The sequence below is a fragment of the Myotis yumanensis genome, unplaced genomic scaffold (assembly GCF_028538775.1).
Source record: "Myotis yumanensis isolate MYYU_CA2020_CCGP unplaced genomic scaffold, mMyoYum1.0.hap1 SCAF_11, whole genome shotgun sequence".
Taxonomy (NCBI): domain Eukaryota; kingdom Metazoa; phylum Chordata; class Mammalia; order Chiroptera; family Vespertilionidae; genus Myotis; species Myotis yumanensis.
In genome coordinates, this window is record NW_027223762.1 from 21,503,711 (window position 1) to 21,531,440 (window position 27,730).

Consider the following 27,730-nt stretch of genomic DNA (forward strand, 5'->3'; position numbering starts at 1 on the left):
CTCTCCGGGGGGAAATAATAATTCAGATACGCGGCGTGTTTGCGCGCGGCGCTCCGGCTGCCCTGCTCGCCAGCGGGGCCGCCGGTGGCCGTGCTGGGAGCGGCCTGCGAGCGCGGCCACTTGCAGGAGAGAGCTGCTGGGATGCACCTTCCCCGCGCACCCGGCCCCTCGCACCCTGCAGACGCGCGGTGGGAAGTTTCCAGGGTCAAAGCCACGCTTGAACAGTTTCCTTATCCTTTTTGTTGGGAACCTGCAGCAATTTAAAAAAAAATAAATATCAAGGTCCTAAGTGGATCTGGAATACATAGGGTAAAAGATATTAAAAAAAGAGTGATGCTGTCTCAGACAGCACCCCCCCCCCCCCCCCCCCATCTTCCCCGTATCTTCCTATCTAGATAGAACTGTGGGAAAGTTTGTCAGTGTGTGTCCTCTTACCTGCTCCGCTCACCTGATTTTTTTTTTTTTTCTTCCAAGTTGATGATTGCAATGCACTTTGAGCTGCCAAGCCGTTCAAGATGCTCTGAGTTTGTCTTAGGTCAATAGTTTTATGTGAGAAGCCTCCTCCAGGGCACAGTGGATTGGAGGGGAAAGATGTGGAAGCAGTTATAGTATGAAAGACACATGTTGAGTCAGCCCTGACGACTCAGTGATGACAAGAGGTGTCTTTGTTATTAAAGAAATGACACGTGTGGAACAGGAGTCTAGGAGAACTCCATAAAACATGAATTGAAACGAAAATGCCAGGAATATGAGGGTCTGTGAATAGTAGGCACAGGAGAGAATATATTAAGGTTGCATCACGAAAGTTGCTTTTACCAGGGAATGAATTACATGCTTCATTTTTGAATGTGCATCGCCTAATATGCAGTCACAGATTCACAGATGTGAACTTTCTCTTGGAAAGATTAAGCCCCTTACTTTCTTTAATTACAGATTATGTCTACTTTGAGAATTCCTCCAGCAACCCGTACCTAATCAGGAGGATAGAAGAACTCAACAAGGTATACACTTGCGTGTTCTTGATTCTCATATTAAAAAATAATTGTTTCTATTGAAGATAATTGGGTAAAGAGCATAAGAGGTGATTTTACTTTGTCTCAGACTTTCTGGAATTAGAGACTTCAGATTAGAGAATTATGCAGGATTCTGAATATTCTTTGCCTTTTTATAATTACCTCTGATATTAAATGTTATTGAATATTTAACATCTGCAGATTTCTTCAAATTGCTTAAAGTTTCTCAGAGAAGGTCATTCCTGTAATTCAGTCCCTTTTTATAGTTAGAGTCATAATTTTTAGGGAGTTAATTTTTTCCTCTTCCAGCTTTAGAAGGAGGAAGCTAGCAAAGATAATGTTGAAGGGAACTTGTAAAATTCTGCCCTAGGCTAACTAGTATAATATAAAGTGGCTGTGTAGTTTAGGTCCAAGTAAATAAAACTTTCTCTGATCACAGGTGTTCAAGGACATCAGAAGCATTATGACTGTAGTAGATGAGCGTTTACAAAGGAGGCACATGAAAACATGGCCATCAACTGCAGGAACCATAGATTTCTAATGATGCTCTGGTTTCCTCCACACCCCTTTGAGGGTTATTTGTGTAGCTTATGAGAAGGCATTGTGTTAAAATGCTTGGGGCTTTCTAGTTGATAACTTTACCCCAAAATATCATCTGGAGACTGGTCCAGTTCTGAATCTCAGGAAGCCAGGTCTGATCAGGGACACGCCTGTCTTACAATCCTTGAGATCTTGGTTTGCTTCTGGGATTGTAGCAGGGGCCTTGCATTTTAAAAAATATATATATATTTTATTGATTTTTTACAGAGAGGAAGGGAGAGGGATAGAGATTTAGAAACATCCATGGGAGAGAAACATCGATCAGCTGCCTCTTGCACACCCCCTACTGGGAATGTGCCTGCAAACAAGGTACATGCCCTTGACCATAATCCAACCTGGGACCCTTGAGTCCGCAGGCCCACGCTCTACCCACTGAGCCAAACCGGTTAGGGTGGGCCTTTGCATTTTAAAGCTTCTGTAGTGTTCGTGACCACCGCCAAATGACGACAATGGCTTCAGGACTGGAGCAGTCTGTGAGTGGGAACCTCCACTCTTGCTGCTCTGCACCTCCCTCATTTGGCTCCAAGTATGGTAGACAATGAATGCTATTTCACTGCTTCTCACATGTGACAGTTTAGTTGTTACCATTCTCTTGTACTTTGCTCTTGTTTCCATATCTTTTATCACCTTTTAATATACTTAATTATTGTTCTATTTTCATTGCTGTTTCCCCAAACTAGAATGTAAGCTCAGTGTGTGTAATGATTTTCTCTGTTCACTAGTGCATCCCAAGTGTCTTAGAATAGTGGCTGGCCCATGGTTATGACGTTAATAAATATTTGTTGAATTAATGGATTTCTCAAATGTCTGCTGTTAATAATTGTACATAGTTTTACTGTTTACAAAGTATTTCGATTCATTTGTTTTACAGATATTTCTGAGAACCTGCTACTTGCCAGGCACTTTTAGATAGGCACTTTTAGGAATTCAGGGATGAACAAAAATAAAAAAGTGGTGACAGACATCAGCCAAATAATCCCACATGAAGGAAATTGCAGCTTTGCTAAATTTATAAAAATCAGAGCGTGATTGTCTGGAAGCATATAATCTGGGGATTCACATTTGTTACCTCTGTTGAACCTCACAATGGTAACCTTAAACCTTTAAGGTAGATGCGTTATGAACTGTGGTCATGAGGCACACAGTGGTTAAATGACTGGGTTATACATTGAGCTTGAACATAGATCATTTTGCACTCCTTTATATTAGCGTGCATTTCAAAAGTACCCCACCTGCCCCCCACAGTCCTCACCTTCTCCCTGCCTCTCTGCTTTCAGCAAAGATTCATTAATATAATAATTGTCTTTTGGGAGCTGGGGATGACAAAATTGAGGTATGGGATTCTCTTTAATGTCAAGAATGGCAGTTTGATTGGATGGAGTGTTGGTAAACAGGAACTGAGATTGGTTAGTTAAGTACTAAATATATATGTAGGGCCTTTATTTCTGAAGGGGTGTGAAAAAGATATTTTTATTTTTTTAATTTATTGTAATGGGATCCACACCAAGAGGAATGGGTGAAGGGTAAAGATACCTCACTTTAAATAATTCATTAAGCAAATATTTCTTGAGCACCTATTATGTACTAGGGGCTATGCTAGGCTCAGATCCAATATTGAACAGTATGGACACAGTCCCTGCTTACATAAAGTCTGTGTTCTCATGAAGGAGATGAGGGAGATACATGAAAAGATGTTAATAGGCATAAAGAAAATACCGATAGCCCAGCCAGGGTGGCGTAGAGGTCGAGCATTGACTTATGAACCCGGAGGTCATGGTTCGATTCCATGGTTCCACATGCCTGGGTTGTGGACCCAATCCAGGAGGCAGCCAATCAATGATTCTCTCATCATCAATGTTTCTCTCTCTCTCTCGCTCTCCTGTCCTCTCCGAAATCAATACAAATATATTGAAAAAAAAATAGTGATAAACTGTTAATTTCTAAGAGGGAAATAAGCCTTGCGTAAGGAATAATAGAGGTCACTTCCTTTGGACGGAGAAAGAAGGATATTAAGGACATTGAAGTTGAGGCCTAGAGGATGAGAAAGAGGCAACTGTGAGAGAGAGGCCACAGAGTGTTCCAGAAAGGCCTTGCCTATTCAGAGGTCAAGTTTGCAAAGTGGGGAAAAGTTGCCCTAACCGGTTTGGCTCAGTGGATAGAGCGTCGGCCTGTGGACTGAAGGGTCTTGGGTTCGATTCTGGTCAAGGGCATGTACCTTGGTTGCGGGCACATTCCTAGTAGGGGGCATGCAGGAGGCAGCTGATCGATGTTTCTAACTCTCTATCCCTCTCCCTTCCTCTCTGTAAAAAATCAATAAAATATATTTAAAAAAAAAAGTGGGGAAAAGTTAACATGATTGGACAATCCAAATAATGATTTTAAGAACACTTGATATATAATTGATAAGCCAGAAGAAGAAGAGACATTAACCTATTTTATTAACTATTTTATCTTTTAAATAGAATTTTTAAAAAGTCAAATTCCTAGGATAAACTGTCAATCACCATTGTAATAGAAAATGCACTTTTATATGCTGGTTCCTGGTTTTTAAAAAAGATCCTATTTAAAATGTTACTTGCTTAGGTTGAAAGCTGGACTACAGGTTTTTTTGTTTGTAACAGTAATATATTTTAGTCTCAATTTTTCTGGAAAAGTTTTGGGAACTTTTATGTGCAAAACTAAATACGTATCATTTGATGAGCATAGTTCAACATTGGTTATCATATGTTCCCTCTTTTCTTCTCTCCTAATTTGTACCCAGATATAGTGAAGATGATTTTTTGGAGGAAGAATATAAGGTTAAAATAGAAGAAAACTTTTTGGTAAATTTTATTTAGTCACTACCTAGGTTGGGTGTTGGTCTTGCTTCTAAAGATTGAGTCTACATACATGTTGGAAGAAATCTTTCTGCACCTAATAATGAGGATGTAGTCACAGAGACTTTTGCTTGTGGATAAATTAACGTGTTATTTACTATTGGGTTTTTTTGGTTATTATATTGTATAATTTATGTATCTTCACATTCTGCACATTTTATTAATCTTCAAACTTGCTCTGAGATTCATTTGAATGTTTAGGGTCTTAAAATTTTTTGGTGGGGGGAGGGGAGTCATGTCTTTAAGCATCTGATGACTCCACCCCCCCCCCCCCCCCCCCATCTACATTTGCACATAATTTCAGAAGATACTCTCAAAGCCCCTTTTATGGAATGCGGGTTAATACCCATCCTGTCATTTGGGATCTTTTGGGACTAAGCACAGAAATTGGGAAAGGAAAGTCACTTTGAAATGGAAAGTGTTTTTTGTTTTTTTTTAAATATATTTTTATTGATTTCAAGAGAGGAAGAGAGAGGGAGAGAGAGATAGAAACATCAATGATGAGAGAGAATCATTGATTGGCTGCCTCCTGCACGCCCCCCACTGGGGATCGAGCTGCAACCCTGGGCATGTGCCCTTGACTAGAATCGAACCTGGGACCCTTTGGTCTACAGGCCTATGCTCTATCCACTGAGCCAAACCAGCTAGGGCTGGAAAGTGTTTTTTTAATTAAAAAAAGTACTTTATAAGTGTGATATAGAAACAAACATGAGTATGAGGTTCACTGAAATTATTTTAGAGCTTAAGAAAGCCTCCTATCGCTAGCTAGGGGATACTTAGTAAACATGTTTGACAGAATAGAGAGTTTAAGATGCTGCAACCTAAATGGAAAAAAGAACCCAGAAAAGAGCCCTAGCCACTTTGGCTCAGTGGGTAGGAGAGCATCGGCCTGCGGATTGAAAGGTCCTGGCTTTGATTCCGGTCAAGGGCATGTACCTTGGTTGCAGGCTCCTCCCTGCTGGGCCCTGGTCTGGGCCCTGGTCGGGGACTCCTGCAGGAGGCAACCAATTGATGTTTCTCTCACCTCAATATTTCTCTCTGTCTTTCCTTCTCTCGTCACTCTCTCTAAAAATCAATGGAAAAATATCCTTGAGGATTAAAAACAAACAACAACAAAAAAACCCCCAGAAAAGAAATTGATGTACATTATCGGTTCTTTATACATGTCCCCACTTTCCCCACCTGTGGGTTTTTGCTCTAGGCCAGTGGTTCTCAACCTTCCTAATGCTGGGACCCTTTAATACAGTTCCTCATGTTGTGGTGACCCCCAACCATAAAATTATTTTCGTTGCTACTTCATAACTGTAATTTTGCTACTCTTAATGAATCGTAATGTAAATATCTGATAATGCAGGATGTATTTTCATTGTTACAAATTGAGTATAATTAAAGCATAGTGATTAATCACAAAAACAATATGTAATTATATATGTGTTTTCCGATGGTCTTAGGCGACCCCTGTGAAAGGGTTGTTCGACCCCCAAAGGGGTCGCGACCCACAGGTTGAGAACCGCTGCTCTAGGCCTTTTTTTTTTTTTTTTTTTTTTTTTTTCATTTTTTTGTTTTATTTTTTTGTTTTCTTAGATTGACATTTATGAACATTCTCACCTTTAAGAAATATATTTTTATTTATTTTTAATTTCTTTTTTTTTTTTTTTTTTTTTTTTTTTTTTTTTAAATAATTTTTATTTCTTAAAGTATTACAAAGAGTATTACATATGTCTCCTTTTTCCCCCCCATGACATTCCCCCGGCCCCTACCCCCCGCCCCCCCCCCCCGCCCCGTGTCTTGTGTCCATTGGTTAATCTTATATGCATGCATATAAGTCCTTCAGTTGGTCTCTTAATCCCCCCCCCCCCCAACCCTCCCCAGGCTCCCCATTGTAGTTTAACATTCTGTTCAATGTTGCTCTGCTTCTGTATCTACACCTGTTCATCAGTCCATACTGGTCCCCTTTATTTGTCCCAACCTCACTGGAGTAGTCTCAACCTCACCAGGGCCGTCTGAGCCTCACCAGGGCCATTTCAACCTCACCGGGGTCGTCCCTACCTCTCGGGGGCCGTTTCAACCTCACCGGGGTCGTCCCTACCACACCAGGGCCGTTTCAACCTGACTGGGGTTGTCTCTACCACACCGGGGCTGTTTCAACCTGACCGGGGTTGTCCCTACCACGCCGGGGCCGTTTCGACCTGACTGGGGTCGTCCCTACCTCACGGGGGCTGTTTCAACCTCACCGGGGTTGTCCCTACCACACCGGGGCCGTTTCGACCTGACTAGGGTCGTCCCTACCTCACGGGGGCTGTTTCAACCTCACCGGGGTTGTCCCTACCACACCGGGGCTGTTTCAACCTGACCGGGGTTGTCCCTACCACGCCGGGGCCGTTTCGACCTGACCGGGGTTGTCCCTACCACACCGGGGCCGTTTCGACCTGACTGGGGTCGTCCCTACCTCACGGGGGCTGTTTCAACCTCACCGGGGTCGTCCCTACCACACCGGGCCCGTTTCGACCTGACTGGGGTCGTCCCTACCTCACGGGGGCCGTTCCAACCTCACCGGGGTTGTCCCTACCACACCGGGGCCGTTTCAACCTGACCGGGGTTGTCCCTACCACGTGCTCTAGGCCTTTTTCTTTTTCTTTTGACAGTTCAGTCCTCCAGGCTTCAGCTGTTGGGACTCCTTTCCTTCTTTTCTAGCATGCTAAGGTATTCTCCACCTCATTTCCTCCATGAAACTTTTTCTGTCCTTTCCCCAACAGGTTGGACTAGTACTTCCTATCTCCATGAGTGAGAAGTGGAGTCTGGAGGGGAGAGGAAGAAGTAAAGGAAAATTGTGCTGGGAATATTGTCAGGGATGTTTTACCTTCTTGTTAGTTGTGGGGAACCAGTGGAGGTGTCTAATCAGGTGAGGGACAAGATAACTGGGTTTTGGAAGATTTGGAGAAGAGATGACATGTGACCAGGCATCCTTGCTGGAGTGGAGGCTTAGTGAGGGCAGGCACCATGTATCTGCAGTGCTTAGCTCAGTGCTTGGGCACATAGGAAGGACTCAAAAAATTTTGGTGAGCCCTGGCCTGGTAGCTCAACTAGTTAGAGCATCATCCCCATTAGAGCATCGTCCCCAATAGCCTGAGGTTACAGGTTCAGTCCCTGGTCAGGGCACATACAAGAATCAACCAATGAATGCGTTAAATAAGTGGAACAACAAATTGATATTTCTCTCTCTCTCTCTCTCTCTCTCTCTCTCTCTCTCTCTCTCTATATATATATATCTGTCTATCTGTCTCTTTCCCCCTCTCCCTTCTCCTTTTCCCCTTCCTCTCTCTCAACAATCAATAAAGTTAAAAAATTTTGGTGAATAACCAAAGAATATATATATATGTCTCCAGGCTTTATTTAACCTAGGTCACAGAGCAGTGTTTTTTGAGCTATTTGTGGTAAAGAGTTTTCACTATCTCAGATTGCTTTTGTAATATTAAAAAGGCAGAAAAGTTAAATTTGAAATAGGCTTATAAAAATACAAGGTCCCGCCCTGACTGGTTTGGCTCTGTGGATAGAGCGTCAGCCTGTGGACTGAAGGGTCCCAGGTTCGGTTCCGGTCAAGGGCATGTACCTTGGTTGTGGGCACATCCCCAGTGGGGGCGGTGCAGGAGGCAGCTGATCGATGTTTCTCTTTCATCGATGTTTCTAACTCTAATCCTCTCCCTTCCTCTCTGTAAAAAATTAATAAAATATGTTTAAAAAAATACAAGGTCCCATTTTTCATTGTTAGATTCAATAGCTATAAAATTAACTCTCAAATGCTATAATATACATACTCTCAATCCTGTACTCATTTTATTACATAGTACATACAGTGTGGACTGAGTCTTGGACCACATTTTGGTAGCTCAGCTTTAGAGGGATGCTTGAGGGTGTGTATGTGTGTGTATTGTAGAGAAATACTGTAGTCTTAAACTACCTAATAGCCAAGTGTGTACATAGTCCAGAAGAGAAATTTATTTTGAACTATGCCTCTCCATCCCAAGCATGTTTAAATAAGAATTTAATTAGCTTCATAGAGTATTCCTATGGAAGGAACTCACTGGTGAGGCAGAAAAACTATTCCTTGAAACTCTTGTTTTGGGTTTTTAATATACTTTTAGGTCAAGGAGACAAAAGAGCTTATAATTGAAGTCATTGATAGATTTTATTTACGTGGGAATATTGGCTTGCTCTTTTAGCAGATTGCTGGATCATTATTGCTGGGGGATATATTCGATCACAATATTGTGAAATATAGAAACACTTCGGTTAGGACTTAATATGATTTCAATTTTAAGGGGCAGTATTTCTCTAAGACTATTTTTCACTCTAAAACTGCTGCTGAACTTCATAAAATTGACAAATTTACCGCAGCATATATATATTCTTATTTCTTTATGTTTGAATATATCTGTACGCCCAGAGAAATTCTGAAAATTTGTTTTTAAACATGTTTAAAATTGGAAATCACAGTAGCTTTTTATTGTTCTCTATATGTTTTTACAAGGAACTTTGTAATGAATGATTGACCTTCTTGAAAGCTCTCAGAATTCATAAAGAATAGGAGTGTTGGAGCCTGGGCCCCAGCTGCAGTAAATTACAACTTAACTGAATATTGATTGTATTCTAGACTGTAGTCAGAAAGAAATAAGAGCTTCAGTGTTCATAACTCAAGGTTTTTAATACTTTCCTGTGGGAAGGTAAAGTAAGTACTACTAAGATTATTGACTATTTATTATGGGTTCATAGACTCCCTTAGGCTGGAGAATGCTTTTCTAAGTCATCTGGCCCTTCTACATGATGGCTGTCCTGTACCTACAGAGCTTCCTCATCAGTCCATTGTGGGGATGTGCAGGAGAAGGCTGGATGATTCTACTCTTAGCCTGTGCTTCTGGGCGTAGTTTTAGAGGAGATATGTTTAACTGTCTTAAATCCTATTGTGGCTTTTGATGTTTTTGGGATTAGTTTCCTAAGGCTAATCAGATTTAACTGTGTCTGGCTTTATTTGTTAAAACGGTCTGATTACTTTAGTTTAATTGATGCCAGAAAGTTATTTTATGTTTGACATATTAGTTCTACTTGGAACGGAACAAATGTTGCTCATCCTTATTTGAGTGTTTTAGCTCTCTGATTATTCTGCAGTAGTGGTTGGCACAGTGTAAATGAGAGTGATCTTATAATTGTGCTGTATCTAGTTTTGTTTTATAAACTACTTGAATCTAATACTCAGTACAGATGACTTTTGTTTTTCTTATTTCTTAGACTGCAACTGGCAACGTGGAAGCAAAAGTAGTATGCTTCTATAGACGACGAGATATTTCCAACACGCTTATAATGCTTGCAGATAAGCATGCTAGTAAGTTGTTTTTTTTTCTTGGATTAATAAAAAAATGTTTTAAGTCTTTCATTATCCATGATGCGAGGAAAAAACCTTTTTTGTTTCCTGTAGGTTTTTGCTTTCTAATTTGTCTTCCTCTTAGTTTAGATGGGAGTAATTTTTTTGGGTGGTGCTTGGATTTAGTATATTTTTTTAGGTTGCATCATATGTTTCTTAATTAGTCAAAATGTTGAAATAGAAGTCTTTGCAAGTAGGCTTCAGCAGACAATCAGGGCAGTGCTTTGCCATCTCTCATTTTTGATGGTGGTTTGAGTGTACAAATAGGAGGAAATTTATACTTCACTGATATTTTCTTGGAGGACTTTCCCCTGCCCCCTAAATAGCTGGTTAATATTTACATTTTTAAAAATTCTGAATATTATGTTTATTAGGCATGTATTAAAAATTGCTAGGAAAAAATACAAAGTGATGTTTAGATACTCATTCCTATAGGTAACAACTCTGAGCACTTCTTTTTTAAAAAAATATATTTTTGCCTGGCCAGCACAGTTCAGTGGTTGAGTGTTGACCTGTGAACCAGGAGGTCATGATTCGATATCTGGTAAGGGCACATGCTCGGGTTGTGGGCTTGATCCCCAGGGTGGGGCATGTAGGGGGCAGCCGATCAATGATTCTCTCTCTCTGTTTTCTTTCTTTCTTTATATTTTATTAATTTCAGAGAGAAAGGGAGAGGGGGAGAGGAAGAGAGGTAGAAACATCAATGATGAGAGAGAATGTACTCCGTTATACATTTTAAGGTTGACATAAAAAATTTTTCTTCAAAATTTAAATAGTTGCAGAAATATTTCTAGTGTGTTGTAAATACTGACATTTAAAAATTGTTGATTCTGTTAAAAAAGAAATTTTGCAACCATTTGCCCATCGTCATAGGTTAAAAAAATGTATGAACAAGCTCTGTTTTAACAGTTTGAAATCTTATGTGATCCCTTTTTTTCCTTGAGCTCCTTTCCATTTTTTTTCTCCACAGAATTTTAGCCTGATGTAGTTTTATGTTTGATGGGTTTCATCATGTCATTCTCAGTAACAAAAATGAATGTATAAATTAAAATGTAAAACCTGTTTATATTTCCTGTGTCCATAAGGCTCAGTCTTGCTTTCTTTTGGACTTATTATAATTATAGTACAAATATTATAAAATGTTTGATAATTACTCAACATAAAAATACGCTTTTACTGAAAATCATCTCTTAACGAGATGGGTGGAGCTTACTCTCATCCAAAATAATGCGTCCTTGCAATACTATAACTCATTGCTAGAATGAGGCAGGGTTTGGCATTGATTCCATTCCTGATTTTTGTGTTTATAGATGTAAGTTCTGACAAACTTTTTAATTTCAGTAAGTAGATGAGAATGGTGGAGTTTTGCTCATTTATTGATTTATCAGGTATATTTTGAGCTCCTGGTGTGTTTTGGACACTCTTGTATGTTCTGGTAGTGAGCAGTGAACAGAGCAGCAGAAATCCCTGATCTCAGAGCTTACAAATTATCTCATTGTTTGTTCTTCTGAGTTGTATGTGAAAAAATGATGTAGCAGTTTTTCATCAAAAGTGATTTTTGAAATGAGTTAGCAGCTGACAGTTCAATTAGAACCTCCTTCAGTTTTGCTGAGAGCAGAGAATTTGAAACCATCAAGCTTGGAAGAGGTTTGTTAACCAGTCATTAGAGTCATTCATGGTTTCATTTTCTGAGACGCACAATAAAAAGGCTTTAGCAAGACCTAACAAATGACTGTTAATTATACTTTTTACTTTCACACATAGGGATTGTATTACCTATGGTTCTACCAGAAAAAGATATATGTCTTTCTTATATATACGTATACTTTCCTATGCATCCACAGGATCACCAACTGGTTTATATAAATACTAGCGGCCTGGTGCATGAAATTCATGCACAGGTAGGGTCCGTAGGCCTGGCCAGTGATCAAGGCCGATCTGTGGACCAACCGACAGGGCGATTGGGGGACCCCCACTGGCACCTGCCTTGACCGGCTTGGCGTCTCCTGCTCACCGGCCCTGCCCCCACAGTTGCCACTGGTTGCCTTTCTCTGTGGGGCTATTGGCAGGGCAATTGGGGGCCCCCTCTGGCACCTGCCTTGGCTGGCCTAGGGCCTGTGGGCTGGGGGCAGCTCCTGCATTGAGCATATGCCCCCTGGTGGTCAGTGCACGACATAGCAACTGGTTGCTCCACCGGTCGCTCTGCTGTTCGGTCAATTTGCATATTAGGCTTTTATTATATAGGATAGGATGTAAAGGGATTTAGTGCACGTAATAGACTAAGATTGTGGGGGTTGGCCAGGCAAGTCTGAAATCTGATGGTGAGGCCTTTCAACTGATTGGATGAAGCCAGATTACTAAAGATAATACCGGTTACTTAAAGCCAGCTGATGTTTGGAAACAGTGAAGTCTTTAAGTGAAATTGTTCATATATCTCCCTATTGATTGATCGGTAGGTAGATATCTGATGTCATAGTCAAATATTTTTGAATTTATAACATTCTAACACTGGGCAAATTAATTTGTAGGGAGAAAATCTTTAGTTAACTCAGTAGGGAATAAAGAAAAGCAAATATCCTTACATTTAAACAGACATGTTTAAACTTATATTTTTTCCTCTCCCCTTAACATCTTCTATATATATAAAAGGCTAACTAATTGACCGTCTGTCCCTCCGATACATATGATGCACACTGGCAATCTAAAAATAAACGTTGACTTACGCATGCGCGATATATATAAAGCTCTCACTGGCGCCAATCGCACACGTGTGTTTCGATCTGTCATTGTCAATCATGAATTTGGTTGTTTTTGTTGACATTCTGAAGCTGAAAGAGAGCAGTGTCGTAGTCGACACAATATGTCTGAAGACCAACTATTGGCACAACTATCCCCGTCTGACATTGGCCTCCCATTTAAATTAATTCGAAGACAGTTTCCTGTGATGCCAGCATTTGCGATGACTATTAATAAATCACAAGGACAAACTCTAGACCAGGGGGTCCTCAAACTTTTTAAACAGGGGGCCAGTTCACTGTCCCTCAGACCGTTGGAGGGCCGGACTATAGTTTAAAAAAAAACTATGAACAAATTCTTATGCACACTGCACATATCTTATTTTGAAGTAAAAAAACAAAACGGGAACAAATACAATATTTGTATTTGCATGTGGCCCGCGGGCCGTAGTTTGAGGACCTCTGCTCTAGACAGAGTAGGAATATTCCTACCTGAACCTGTTTTCAGACATGGTCAGTTATATGTTGCTTTTTTTTCGAGTTTGAAGAGTGTGTGACATTAAAGTTGTAAATACTTCATCACAAAGGAAATTAGTCAAGTACTCTGAAAGTGTTTTTACTCTTATTGTGGTATACAGGGAGATATTAGAATAAGTTTAATCAATTTATCAGTCATTGTTTTTATCAATGTTTTTATATCATGTCTTTGTTGTTTTATCATGTTGTTTACTTATTAATTTATATACTTTTCATATACATTTTACTAATTTTCTTTCATCTCTGACATTTCTATTGAAGAGAAAGGGTGGATAGCGATATTAAAATATTTCTTCTAATTAATTTCCTTTCAATGTGCATGAATCTGTGCACTGGGCCAGTAGTAAGGAAATAAATGTAGGTCACATTTTCTTCCTTCCTTGCTCTCTTCCTCCCCTTGTTGAAACTATGCAGTGTTTAGTTCTAGATTTTTACTAAATAACAGTAATGACTTAATAATAACAACACATAGCACCAGACACTGTTCTAAGTGCTTTTACATATATGTTCATTACGTAGCTACTCTTTAAGATTTATAGTTTTACTTGTTTGTTGCCTCTCCACTGTTTCTTGTATCCAAGTCATCTTTATTTTTAATAACATTTGTGTTTTGCCTTGCTGAAATGTTCTCATCTAAATTATTTTTTCAGAAAGCACCTGTGGGTGGTGGACTTATTAAATCTTTACATGTTTAAAAATGTGTTTATTTTACCATCATACTGCACTGCGAGTTTGTCTCAGAATTTTGATGATGTTCTATCATTGTCTTCTGGAATTCAGAAGTCTGATGTTAGTCTCATTCTTATTCTTTTGTAAGTAACACATTTTTTTTCTCTGGAAGTTTTTCTCTTTTAGAATTGGCATTCTGAAATTATCCTAACATGTTTACTTGTTGGATTTATTTCAGTAATCATTCTATGCATTTTTGGTGAATACATTAGTGTGAGGGAGGACCTTTAATTAGTTTTCAGCTCAGGGATGTTTTCTTCTAAGATTTCTGTTTCTATGTTTCCCCTCTGTCTTTTGTTCTCTTTATGGAATTCCTAGTAACAAAAGTTTGTGACTTCTGTTAACTTGGTCTCATTCTTTAATTTCTTAGAACTTTATGGGACTTACTGGGAGAATTCTTTGATATAATACTCCAACTTACTTATGTGATCAGCATCTTATCTATTCTGAGATTTATTTAGCCCATTTGTTGAAATGTTATTACTTCCAAGAGGAATACTAGAGAGAGAAGGGAAAATAAAGAACTTTTTCTTATTTCTAATTTTTGTACTTTGACCACAGATTTTATTAGCAGGGATAAGGTTAAACATACTCGATTTCTAGATGTCCGTTGTATTTTTCTTAGGAAGTTTGGCATTATTAGAACATAGTCCATAATTCTGTGTCTCAGTCTATAAAGTATATAGGTACATAGATCTAAGCCTGACATGCTCCTTTTCTGAATCCAGGGACACACCTGGCTAATCTGAGACACTGAGCCCTAACTCTGCCCCTGGAGACTCTTCTCCGTCCTTCCCAGGCAGTTACTACCAGTTGATTGGAGTTGGTACAAAAAACTACTCTCTGTCAACACCATTCAAAGAAATAAACATTCATTTATAAGGACACTTTTCTCTTGCTATTTTATAATGTTTTTATTTTTGTGAATGACATTTTGTAATTAACAGTTATGGCAAGTTTGTGTCTCATTAACCAGATTATTATCTACTGTAAATATAAAAAGGTTTATTATTTGACAAGTTAATTATGTTTTATGATACACATTTTCTTTTTAATCTGTTACTTGGAGTGTTAATGAGTGCTATTATCTTTTTAAACAAAGCAAGTACTATATTATTACTTTAAAATTGATGTCACATTGTTTATTGATTATTAAATGAGGCATTTCAATAATTAGATAGCTTCTTGAAAGGGCTTTTATTAGTTTTACTTAATTTGTGGGTTGGAAAGTTTTAGACTGATATTTTTTGTTTTGTTTTTAAAAATATACTTTATGGATTTTTTACAGAGAGGAAGGGAGAGGGATAGAGAGTTAGAAACATCGATGAGAGAGAAACATCGATCAGCTGCCTCTTGCACACTCCCTACTGGGAATGTGCCCGCAACCAAGGTACATGCCCTTGACCAGAATCGACCTGGGACCCTTTAGTCCACAGGCCGATGCTCTATCCACTGAGCCAAACCGGTTAGGGCTAGACCAGTGATGGCGAACCTATGACACGCGTGTCAGAGGTGACACGCGAACTCATTTTTTTGGTTGTTTTTTCTTTGTTAAATGGCATTTAAATATATAAAATAAATATAAAAAATATAAGTCTTTGTTTTACTATGGTTGCAAATATCAAAAAATTTCTATATGTGACACGGCACCAGAGTTAAGTTAGGGTTTTTCAAAATGCTGACACGCCGAGCTCAAAAGGTTTGCCATCACTGGCCTGGACTGATGTTTTATGTTTGACTAGTTGAATGAAAATAATTTTTGTAGTCAGAGTACCTATCTAAAGTTTTCCAGAGGTTATCTCTTTTTTTAAAATATAATTTTATTTTTTCCATCACCGTTTTTAAAGTTTTTAATTTTTTAAATATATTTTTATTGATTTCAGAGAGGAAGGGAGAGAGGGAGAGAGAAACATCAAGGATGAGAGAGAATCATTGATCAGCTGCCTCCTACACACCCCCCACTGGGAATTGAGTCTGCAACCTGGGCATGTGCCCTGACGGAATCAAACCATCACTTCCTGGCTCATAGGTCGACGCTCAACCACTGAGTCACACTGGCTGGGCTTTCCATCACCATTTATACCCTCTATGTCCTTTTCTACCTGCACCCCACTATCCTCCATCTGATTTCTTTAAAAAAAATCTTTTAATTGAAGTGCAGTATAGAGTTCTGTAGCTTCTTCCTGCTTTTTCTATTTCCACTAGTGCATTTACCTTTATGTATTCCCTTTATTTAGAAAGGTCTGGAAGGACCTTATAAAAAGTCTGTTTAGCCCTAACCAGCTTTGGCTCAGTGGATAGAGCGTTGGCCTGCGGACTGAAGGGTCCCAGGTTCGATTCCAGTCAAGGGCATGTACCTTGGTTGTGGGTACATCCCCAGTGAGGGGTGTGCAGGTGGCAGCTGGTTGATGTTTCTCTCTCATCAATGTTTCTAACTCTCTATCCCTCTCCCTTCTTCTCTGTAAAAAAATCAATAAAAAAAATAAAATAAATAAATAAATAAATAAATAAATAAGTGTGTTTAAACCCTCTGTATTTTATAGCTGAGTCCTTGACCCAAGGTTACCTAGATGGACTAATATTCTGTCCTTTGATTGATGTTTTCTGAATTTTGTTTATTTACCTCTTTAAAATATATTTGGAGAAGTTAAATATGAATAGACTCCATTTTCTGTTTGTCCAATTTGGCATTGTGGAAAAACAGAGGTTTTGGAGCCAATCCTGGGTATTAATGCTGGTTCTGTCTGCCCTGTGGCCTTGGGCATATAGATTAGCCTTGCTGATCCTTGGTTTCTTCATGTTCGCAAGGGCTTGATAACACTTTCTACCTTATTACCCTCTTTGTCTTGAGGGTTATTGTAGGAAGTACATAAGTAAAGTATCTAGGTAATCATGAGATGCACAGAAAATGATAACTTCTTTTTTTGTTTGTTTTTCATTAAATTTTTTTAGACATATCTATTATTTAAATTGAATTTATTGGGGTGACTTTGGTTAATAAAATTATATAGATTTCAGATGTATAATTCTATAATACGTCTTCATATAATATTGTGTGTTCACTAGCCCAAGTCAAGTCTACCTCCTCCCAACCCCCTTTCCTTCTGGTGATCACCATACTATTGTTTTTGTGTCTATGAGTTTTTTGGTTTTTTTAAAAATCCCTTTACCTTTTTATACCAGCCCCCCCCCCCCCCAACCCTCCCTTCCCTCTGACAGCTGTCAGTCTGGTCTCTGTATCTATGAGTCTGTTTCTATTTTGTTTGTTATTTTATTTATTAGATTCCACATATAAGTGAAATCATACAGTACTTGTGTTTCTCTGACTGGCTTATTTCATTTAGCATAATACTCTCGGTCCATCCATGCAAAGGGTAAGATTTCCTTTTTTGTGGTTGAGTAGTACTCCATTGTGTAAATATATCACAGCTGTTTTATCTACTCATCTACTCATGGGCACTTGGGTTGCTTCCATTGCTTGGCTATTATAAATAACACTAGTGGTTCGGTGCACAAAAATTTGTGCAGGGGGGGCGGGAGTGTCCCTCAGCCCGGCCTGCACCCTCTCCAATCTGGGACCCCTGGAAGGATGTCCTACTGCCGGTTTATAGGGATCGGGCCTAAACTGGCAGTCGGACATCCCTCTCACAATCTGGGACTGCTGGCTCCTAACCACTCACCTGCCTGCCTGCCTGATTGCCCCTAACCACTCTGCCTGCCAGCCTGCTTGCCCCCAACTTCCCCCTGCCGCCCGCCTACTTACCCCCCCATGCCCCCCTGCCAGCCTGATCACCCTCAACTGCCCCCTGTACCAGTGTGCTCACCCCAACTACCCCCACTGCTGGCCTGCTTGCCCCAAACTGCCGCCCCCTGCTCGCCTGCTTGCCCCCCACTGCCCCCCTGCTGGTCTGCTCACTCCAAATGGCTCCATCTTCTATTTCGTTTGTGTCCTTTCCACCCCTAAGTTAATGCCATGTCCTTAATACGTGGTTATGAGATGTCTCTGTGACTGAGCTGGGAAACCTTTCACATTTCTCTTTCTTTTCCTTTCATCTCAGGATAACTGAGCTCTGCAGTTTGTGTGGGACCAGAGGCCCTGAGAATATAATGCTGAGCCCTCTGAACTCATTTTATTTTTTATTGTATTATTTGATTCCTGGGGCTGAATCTAACGTGAAAACAGAAGAAAATATACCCTTAGATATAGGATCTGAGTCATTACCCCGAGATTTTCTGCGGGAGTTGATACTGAGGCATGAGATACATGTGTTTATTGGTCAGTTTCCTCAACTATGGAACGAAGGTTGATCTTGCCCCTCGGATCCTTTGGAGGTTGGATATGATGCATCCAGAGGGATTAACTGGCAGCTCTGAGAGTAAGATCAGAAGTCAACAGACACTTATTTCCTTTACCCAGACAGAGTTAGAAAAACACAACTCCTTTTATCATAACAGCAGCAAGGGCCATGCCTGTGGGAGGAGGAGCAGGGAACCAGGGCTTCCCCCTTGCTCCTTCCCCGCCCTTCCCTCCTCCATTCCTGCACTGGTCCAGCTGCTATCGCTATCGTGGAACTGCTCAACTCAGGCTCTGGCCCCGCCCATCTCACAGGGAGGAGCATGCGCAGTTTCTTGCAGACATAGAAGCAGCTGTGGAGTAGGGAAGTGGCGGTTATTCCCCTGAGCAGGCGCTGAAGTCCTTGTTGAAGTCTCCACTCCGGAACCTGCGAGTTCGAGTCCTGGGAGGCTGCGCAGTAGAGGCGCCACATTCCTTTCAGTAGAAACTGAAGATTGATAGGAGCCTGCCGGCTGAGGGGAAGGACCAGGAGGTCTGCCTTGCTCCCATTCGCCAATCCCCAGTCCTGCTTTGCTGATCGCGCCTCCTGAACCCCGCGCCGCCCGAGCCACACAAGGGGGCCTGGATGGTGGCTCCCGCTGTCCCACCCTGCCTACACTATGCAAATTAGCTGCCATCTTTGTTGGTTAGTTTGCATATCGCTATGATTAGCCAATGGGAGGCGTAGCGAAGGTACGGTCAATTACCATGTTTGTCTATTATTAGATAGGCTAGCCAATGAAAGTAGGGGTATATATAGTTTTTCAAATTAGTGTTTTGGGTTTCTTTGGGTATATTTCCAGAAGTGGAATTGCTGAGTCATAAAGCAATTTCATTTTTAAATTTTTGAGGAAACTTCATACTTTCTTCCACAGTGGCTGCACCAATCTACATTGCCACCAACAGTGCACAAGGGTCACTTTTCTCCACATCTTTGCCAACACTTGTTTGTTGATTTATTGATGATAGCCATTCTGACAGGCCTGAAGTGATATCTCATTGTGGTGTTAATTTGCATTTCTCTGATGATTAGCGATGTTGAGCATCTTTTCATATCTCTCTTGGCCATCTGTATATCCTCTTTGGAGAAGTGTCTATTCAGGTGCTTTGTCCATTTTTTAATTGGATTACCTATGTTTTTGGTGTTGAGTTTTATGAATTCTTTATAAATTTTGTATATTAAGCCTTTATCAGATGTATCATTGGCAAATATGTTCCCCCATTCAGTGGGTTGTCTTTTTATTTTATTAACTAGAGGCCTGGTGCACAACATTCATGCACTGGTGGGGGGTCCCTTAGCCTGGCCTGTGCCTTCTCCTAGTCCAGGACTCCTCAGGGGATGTCTGACTACCGGGATCGGGCCTAAGCCTGCAGTCAGACATCCCTCTCGCAGTCTGGAACCCCTCACTTCTTACCACCTGTCTGCAGCGGAGGTGGGAGAGGCTCCTACCACTGCTGCTGTGCTCGCCAGCCATGAGTCCGGCTTCTGGCTGAGTGGCGCTCCCCCTGTGGGAGTGCACTGACCACCAGGGGGCAACTCCTGCATTGAGCATCTGCCTCCCTGGTGGTCAGTGCGCGTCATAGTGATTGGTTGTTGTGCCATTTGGTTGATTTGCGTATTAGCCTTTTATTATATAGGATGGTTTCCTTTGCTGTGCAAAAACTTTTTAGTTTGATATAGTCCCATTTGTATATTTTTTCTTTTATTTCCCTTGCCCCGAGGAGACAGAGAAAGTATTGTTATGAGAAATGTCAGTGAGTGAGAGAAACAGAAAACAATCTGGATTTGATCTGTTACTGAGAATTAATTAGGTGCTTACAAAATGATGGAATGATTGAGGAAACATACAAGGCTGGGCCTTTGGAGGACTCCCAGAACCATACAGAGAACTAACCCACAGTGGAAGCTGGTTCCTCTGAAACCTTCTTTGGAGCTAAGCTAGCAGCATGCTTTTTCAGTTGCCCCTCACAGCCAGGATGTTGGAAAATGATCACCTGAAAGCCTCAAGTTGGAAAATGGTCATCTGGAAGCCTCAGTCCAAGGTTTTAGAAGTGGTATCCAGAAGCTGCTGACACGCTTTCTTGACACCTAGGAACTTAGAGAACGGATACATTGCTGCATGAATGCCTCACCCTTTTAAGTTTGCTTGCTAATGGCTAAGAGTCTCAGGAAGATGGCCCCTGCGTCATAGCCTCCCAGTACACCTCATGCCAGTTTCCATGCACAACTTGGGAACTGGAAATCCCAAACCCAGTCATTTTCAGTGGGCCATGCTCCTTCCAGTAGCTTATTCTTTAGTCATTCAAAATATAATTCATTTCAGTGTGAGCAAATGTCTGTTCTGGGTGCTGGGGATGTTAGCAGTGACCAGACACTGTCCCTGCTCTCAGAAAACCCGAGAGGAGACTTTTAAAGTGACACCAAGTGCTTTTAGGAAATGATCATTCACAAGTTTGAGTACCTCAGTTGCCTGTTCATTTTATAAAAGAGTAAAGAGAATTGTTTCATGGCAGTTTTTCATAGCACGGCAGTACAGATGGAAGATTCTTTCTTCAGAGAGATGGAGAGGTACATGAAAGGAGAAAATCCTCTTAGATCTGGCCAGTTCTCTTGTTGAGCGGAGGTAGGAGGTATCTTTAATGGCTTCTGCCATTGCCATTTACCATCACCTAGAAGGCTTCCATACATATTCCTTTCCTAAAAAGCCAGGCAGGCATCCGTGGCATAAGGCAAATTCTAGGCGTAATGTCCAGAGGTTCTCTCTTCTTTTCCCTATTATCTTTGTTTTCTTCATCTAAGATGTAGAAAGGGGCTTCTTACTCTTATCCCATGTGTGCAATAAACAAAATTTTAAGGCACTGAAGAGGGTTATTTTTCTTCCATTTTTCTTGACATCTAGGTGTGGTTTTCTTCAGTTCTAGAGGACAAAGATGGGGAAAAAAATCATAGCTCGTGTCAAAATTGCCTCTGCATTAGACAACAGATACAAATAATTAAAAAAAAAATAGACTTACAAATAATATCCTGGGATATTGTAAGATATCCATTATACATTTTGTATAATACATTTTGTAAGATTATACATTTTGTAAGATTATACTGACATTTTGTTTGATTTTAATTTTGGGCAGTCTTTAAGCTTAATTCAGATGTATTTGCTCTGTGTGTTGGTTATAGATCAGTATAATTTTTTCTGGCCTTTGTTCATAGGCTTTGCATTTTAGTAAATGTCATAGTAACATTGTATATCAAAAGAGATTCTACACTTTCACACTACAAATAGTTTATCTTGGATAAGGAAGAAAAACTAACGTTATGATCTCTGTGTTTGAGGTGCTATACCAGGTACTCACATACTCATTTTGTCGTTTTAATGTTTACAGTTAAAATTTGTTAATTTATGTTATTATCTCTGTTTCTATAGTGGCCCAAAGAAAGTCAGTAACTTACCAAAAACCATAGCAATGTTAAGTGGAATTAGAATTGAACTTTTTGAGGGTGGTGCCCCCAGTCTTCTTACCATCTATTGCCATTTTCTTTACATTGTGGGGACTTAAATATTTGCTAATGAATGTCTCAAAAGCTCCTGCTTTCTAATGCAGGGAGGAGCCTTTTCTATCAGTTCAACCTTTAGTAATATTTTCTTTTCTAATTTCCCTCTTCCCCAAGTTCAGAGTCCTCTTTAATAATAAAAAAAAGAGATAATAGGATACCTCCATTTACAAGTGCAGCCTCATATCTGTCTGCTTTGTCTACCACCAGGAATCTGAGTGCTACTGAGAGAGTTAAAACTTCCCTCTGGGAAAAGCAGGCCTGGCTGCGTCATTTCTCTCTTTGGCAGGAGGCAGGGAGGCCGACTGGATGTCATTTTGTCTTTAGTCATGGATCTTCAACATCACAGTTTTCCTCTAGAGGATTCATCTGGGTCAGCAACCTCACTTTTGCTTAAACAACCTTGCAGATGCTACACTTTTTACCATATGACATGGCTCTCAATGTGCACAAAGTTGGAGCCATGGACTGGGACCCCCGGACTGTTGGGGATATAGACTTTGAGGGCTTGATATTGACATCCAGGCTGAATCCTAGAATGTAGATGGCCAACCTTTAGTAATAATGTACAAATAAATAAGTTGCATTGCTTTATATATGTTGGTACCTCTCCCATCACTTCATGTAGAGAGCCATTTGGCTTAAAACACTTCCCTCTTTTCATACGCACGTTCCCCATTTTAAGGTCATAGTACTTAGGTCCCATTATATCAGAAAAACTATTAAGACGAAAATCAGGGCGGGAGATATACTACAAAGGGCAAAGAATGCCCCATGTGCCTTTGGGAAGCACAGCCCCACAAGACCAATAGTTGGTGCTGTCTTGTGCTCTCTCCTGTGGGGAATAACGAGTCCTCACCATGTGCCTTTCCTAGAACATCTTTCTCTATCACCTGCCTCCACCACTATCACCATCCACATATTGGCAAGGGGTAAATAGGTACGGGTGAGCTGGAAGAGTTGTTTTACTTTGTACATGCAGCAGTTACTGTACTGGTAGGGAAACATCGATTGGTTGTCTCCCTCAGGCACCCAGATGGGGGATCAGACCCACAACCTGGGCATGTGCCCTGACTGGGAATTGAACCAGTGACCTTTCTGTGCACAGGACAACACTCAAGCAACTTAGCCACACAGGCCAGAGCTCCTTGACTATTTTCATTCAGCACCATACTTGGGGCATCTCTCTATGCTATTGCTTGTTATTAGTTGTTCTTTTTTCTGGCCCAGTAGTATTCATTCTCCTATTAATGGGCATTGAATGATTTCTAGTTTTTGGCTTCTATGAAAAAAAGCTGCTATGAACATTCTTGTGAAAGTCTTTTGGTGTACTTAAGCTCTCATTCCCCCTGATAAATACATAGGAGTGAAATTGCTGGTTTATAGCAGGCTTAACGTGTCAAATTGACTTCAGCATTATTGCCAAAAAGTTTTCCAAAATGGTTAAACCCATTTTCACTGCCTCTATTTGAATGTATGGAAATTCCATTCAGTTTATGTTCTTCATAAGATTGGTAGTTTCAGTCTTTGAAATTTTAGCCATTATGAGACCACAGGTTTTCTTTTAGTAGGCCAAAGCATAACGCTTGGGTTGAGTAATATGAGGGCTAGGTGACCAGCTGTACTGGTTTGCCTGGTACTGAGGGGTTTTCTGACCTTAGGAATTTCAGTTTAAAACCAGGACAGTTCCAGTCACCCTGAATAAGGTTCTCTGCTGATTTAGTCAGCAGGATGTGAAGGTAAAAGCAGGAAATTCATAGTCAAGCCAAGCCCAAGTACTGATAAGGAGCTGGGCAAGCTGTACCCACTCTTGTATTTTCTTGTTTAAAAAGACAGGGACCCACCCACTCCACCCCCTTTCCCTTCAGGTCTCGCCTTAAACTGTGTTTCTTTAGGAAGGCTCTGTTGGCCCCTCAGGATACGGTAGTCTCCTCTGTCATACTTCTGGAGCACCTTACATAATTTACAATATTTATGACACTTGGAAATGTATATTCTTGTTTATAATCCTGGGTCAAGTGCAGTTTTTATCAGGGCAGGACTTTTTGTCTTCCTCACAGAATATCCCCAGAACACATCGGTAGGCACTTCAATAAATTTTTTTTTTTTCTTTTGGGAGTGGGGTGGGGTTGGGGGAGGAAATAGGTGAAACAAATGGCAGGGCAGGTTGCTGGGAGATGTTTTTCAGCCATGAAAGTTTTGATCCAAATAGTGGTTGAAAGTTCTTGAGTGTTGTGTTTTTTTTAATCAAAGCAGGGGAGAAATTTGAGTTGTGCCCGTATGAATTGGAGAGGATGATGGTCTGGTGGTGCTGTAAAATTTGGTTATTTCTAATCCTTTTATTTTGTTTCTTAAGTTTTAAAATTGATAGCAAATGGAAAAATGCATGGTGACATGTTAAGCCTGTATAAAATTCCAGATGGAATTTGACGATATTACAAGATTGGGCAGCCTTTGCCAGATGCAGTATTCTTTGAATACATAAATGTAAAGCAGAAATAGCTGAAATTTCTGATGGGATCCTAATTTGCTAGAGAACAAGATATGAGTCATTGGATCTCACACTGTGAAGATAAAATTTCTGAGCCAGGTTTCTTAAACCCAATAAAGTAAAAACCCTTGCTTCAGCCAGTTTGTTTTTAATTTCATGTTAGACTTTCAGTTAATACATCTTTTGCATAAGTTCCTGAATATGTTTTAGGGGGTCTGTGAGGACAAAATAATTTTCATAATAATATTAAGTTGCCATTTAATTTTTTCGTCGATTTTCTCCTGAGTACAGTAGCAGAGTTTGTCCAGAGGCTCTATAACACATGATGACATCATTACCCTCATGATAATGGATTGTGTGCTTGTGATTTCTTGTGTTTCAAATATTTCTCCATTATAATTTCTAATATGGTATTGGTACATATAACTCATATAAACAAAAGTTCTTTGAGGTCCTTGATAGGATTTGTGAGTATAAAGGGTCCTGAGATTAAAAAGCTTGACAACAACTGGTATAGGTGTTCTGCCAAAAAAAGTTTTAAAATTAGTGTTTTATAAAATGACTAGAGGCTCCGTGCACGAAATTCATACACTCGGAGGAGAGGGCGTTCCTCAGCCCGGCCTGCACCTTCTTGCAGCCTGGGAGCCCTCGGGGGATGTCTGACTGCTGGCTTAGGCCCGCTCCCTGTAGGAAAAGCTCCCGCCACTGCCACTGCGCTTGCCAGCCATGAGCCTGACTTCTGGTGCACTGACCACCAGGGGGCAGCTCCTACATTGAGCGTCTGCCCCCTGGTGGTCAGTGTGCATCATAGCGACCGGTTGTTCTGCCGTTTGGTCAATTTGCACATTAGCCTTTTATTTTTTTATTTTTTTATTTATTTATTTTTTTTTTAAATTAAATCTTTATTGTTCAGATTATTACATTTGTTCCTCTTTTTTCCCCACATAACTCCCCTCCTTCCAGCTCCCACCCCACCCTCCACCCTCACTCCCCACCCACTGTGTTCATCCATAGGTGCATGATTTTTGTCCAGTCACTTCCTGCATCTCCCACACCCCTTTTTCCCCCAAGAATAGTCAGTCTATTCCCTTTCTATGTCCCTGATTCTATTATAATCACCAGTTCATTCTGTACATCAGGTTATTTATTCACTTGATTCTTAGATTCATTTGTTGATAGATGCATGTTTGTTGTTCATAGTTTGTATCTTTACCTTTTTCTTCTTCTTCCTCTTCTTAAAGGATACCTTTCAGCATTTCATATAATACTGGTTTGGTGGTGATGAACTCCTTTAGCTTTTCCTTATCTGTGAAGCTCTTTATCTGACCTTCAATTCTGAATGATAGCTTTGCTGGATAAAGTAATCTTGGTTGTAGGTTGTTGGTATTCAGCACTTTGAATATTTCTTGCCATTCCCTTCTGGCCTGCAAAGTTTCTGTTGAGAAATCAGCTGACAGTCGTATGGGTATTCCCTTGTAGGTAATTGAGCCTCTTTCTCTTGCTGCTTTTAAGATTTTCTCTTTGTCTTTTGCTCTTGGCATTTTAATGATGATGTGTCTTGGTGTGGTCCTCTTTGGATTCCTTTTGTTTGGGGTTCTCTGCGCTTCTTGGACCTGTAAGTCCATTTCTTTCTCCAGGTGGGGGAAGTTTTCTGCCATTATTTCTTGAAATAGGTTTTCAATATCTTGCTGTCTCTCATCTTCTGGCACTCCAATGACTCTGATATTAGACCGCTTAAAGCTGTCCCAGAGGCTCCTTACACTATCTTCACACTTTCGGATTCTTTTTTCATTTTGCTTTTCCAATTGGGTGTTTTTTGTCGAATCTTTGGTTTGATTATTGTACTCCTCTGGTCTGCTATTGGGTATAATATTCTTTATTTCAGTCCGTGTATGCTTACTTTCTAATTTCTTTATCGTAGCATCGAGGGTCTCATTAGTTTTCGTGAGGCTCTGCACAAATTTATGGCAAGCCCTCAAAATTGCGATTCTTAGCTCCATATCCTCCATTTCTGTCATGTTTTTTTGTCTCCGCATCTTTTATGCTTTCTTGGTGCACCCCCTTGTGGTCTCTGTGCGCAGTCTTGTTCTAGCCAAGCCTTAATTGTTGTAGTTAACACTAGAGGGATTTGACCCCCAGGCCGACTGGCTATAGGAATCAGCTGTATGGAAAACGTCTGCCTTCTGGGGAGGTGCTAATCCAGCCTTTGCCTGAGGCGATCGGCAAATGGCTGTGCGCAGGCTTTGGGCGGGGCGGGATCAACAGGGCGGGCGGAGGGAGCAGTTATGGCCACGCTCAGTCCCGTTCCCAGAGGCTCTGCTTCTCAGAACCCCGGCAGCCGCTGCAAACCTCGGAGAGAAAGCTGCCCTCAGGTTCCAACTGATGCCGGATAATCCCGCTTCTCCCGTTTGAGTCTGGGTCCCTAGAGACTCGCCCGGATCTGGAGCCCAGAGTCTGAGACTCACTCCCGACAGAAAACGACAACCGCGCCCTCAGCCACCAGCCCGCTTTGCGCGCGCACCTCGGTACCTTTGTATTTTCCACACTGCGCCGCCTCTGAGCCTCGATTTGCTGTTCTCTTTCCTTCTAGTTGTAGAGTCTCTCTTCAGCCAGCCTTCCTGTGGTTCTGGGTGATGTCCGTTCAGTCTTTTAGTTGTATTTTTGAAATGGTTGTTTGCGGCAGCGGTCTCCGGTGTTTACCTACGCCGCCATCTTGGCTCCTCCTCCCACATTAGCCTTTTATTATATAGGATTCTTAACGCCTAACTGGCCTGACTACCCCAGAGTTTCTAAATCAGGATCTCCACAGAGGGATCTGGATATCTGTTTTTGTTTACAAAAAGTGAAAACATTTTTAATTTGTTTTAATTTTAATATAATTTGCCTTTTAAATTAGGAGCCATTGTTTTAGGAGATAGAAATGGTTTTCCAAATGTCAAAGAAAATCACATTAAATTTTATTTATAAAAAGTAATAGCATTTTTTTTTCTGTAGCACTGTTAGTCACTGTGCTAAGCAATTTATATATGAGGGAGGAATTAAGTACACATTTCATAGATGAAGAAACTGAGGATTACAAAGAATAAATAATTACCCTGACTCAGAAGCAGGTTGTCTGTGAATGGTGTAGTGCCAGGGGCTGATGGCGGGCGTCTGGCTGCGGGGAGGGACCATGGGCTGTTGGCTGGCCGTGGGAGGTTGGCTGTGGGAGCTCACTGACTACCAGGGGGCAGCTCCTGCATTGAGTGTCTGCCCCCCGGTGGTCAGTGCGCATCATAGCGACTGGTCGGTCGTTCTTGTTGTTTGGTCGTAGCGGTCGCTTAGGCTTTTATAAATATAGTAGGAGCCCAGCACGCGATTCGAAATCGCATGGTGCCGCCCACTCCCTCTCTGGCCCGTGAAGCAGCCATGGCCGCTGCTGACCAGGCCCTCCCCCAGCGCAGGCGC

General features: G+C 40.9%; 1 protein-coding gene across 7 annotated transcripts in view; it reads left to right on the top strand.

The window, feature by feature from the left end:
* MTA3 (metastasis associated 1 family member 3) overlaps positions 1-27,730 on the top strand; it is a 169,774-nt gene that overhangs the window by 44,905 nt on the left and 97,139 nt on the right. For all 7 annotated transcript variants that reach the window (XR_011473157.1, XR_011473158.1, XM_070429106.1 and 4 more), the window contains exons 2-3: positions 934-1,001; positions 9,773-9,866. Coding sequence is in view for 5 of the 7 variants with exons in the window: in XM_070429105.1 (XP_070285206.1) it covers positions 934-1,001; positions 9,773-9,866 (162 nt within the window). In the remaining 2 variants the exon portion in view is untranslated. The remainder of the gene's footprint in view (positions 1-933; positions 1,002-9,772; positions 9,867-27,730) is intronic.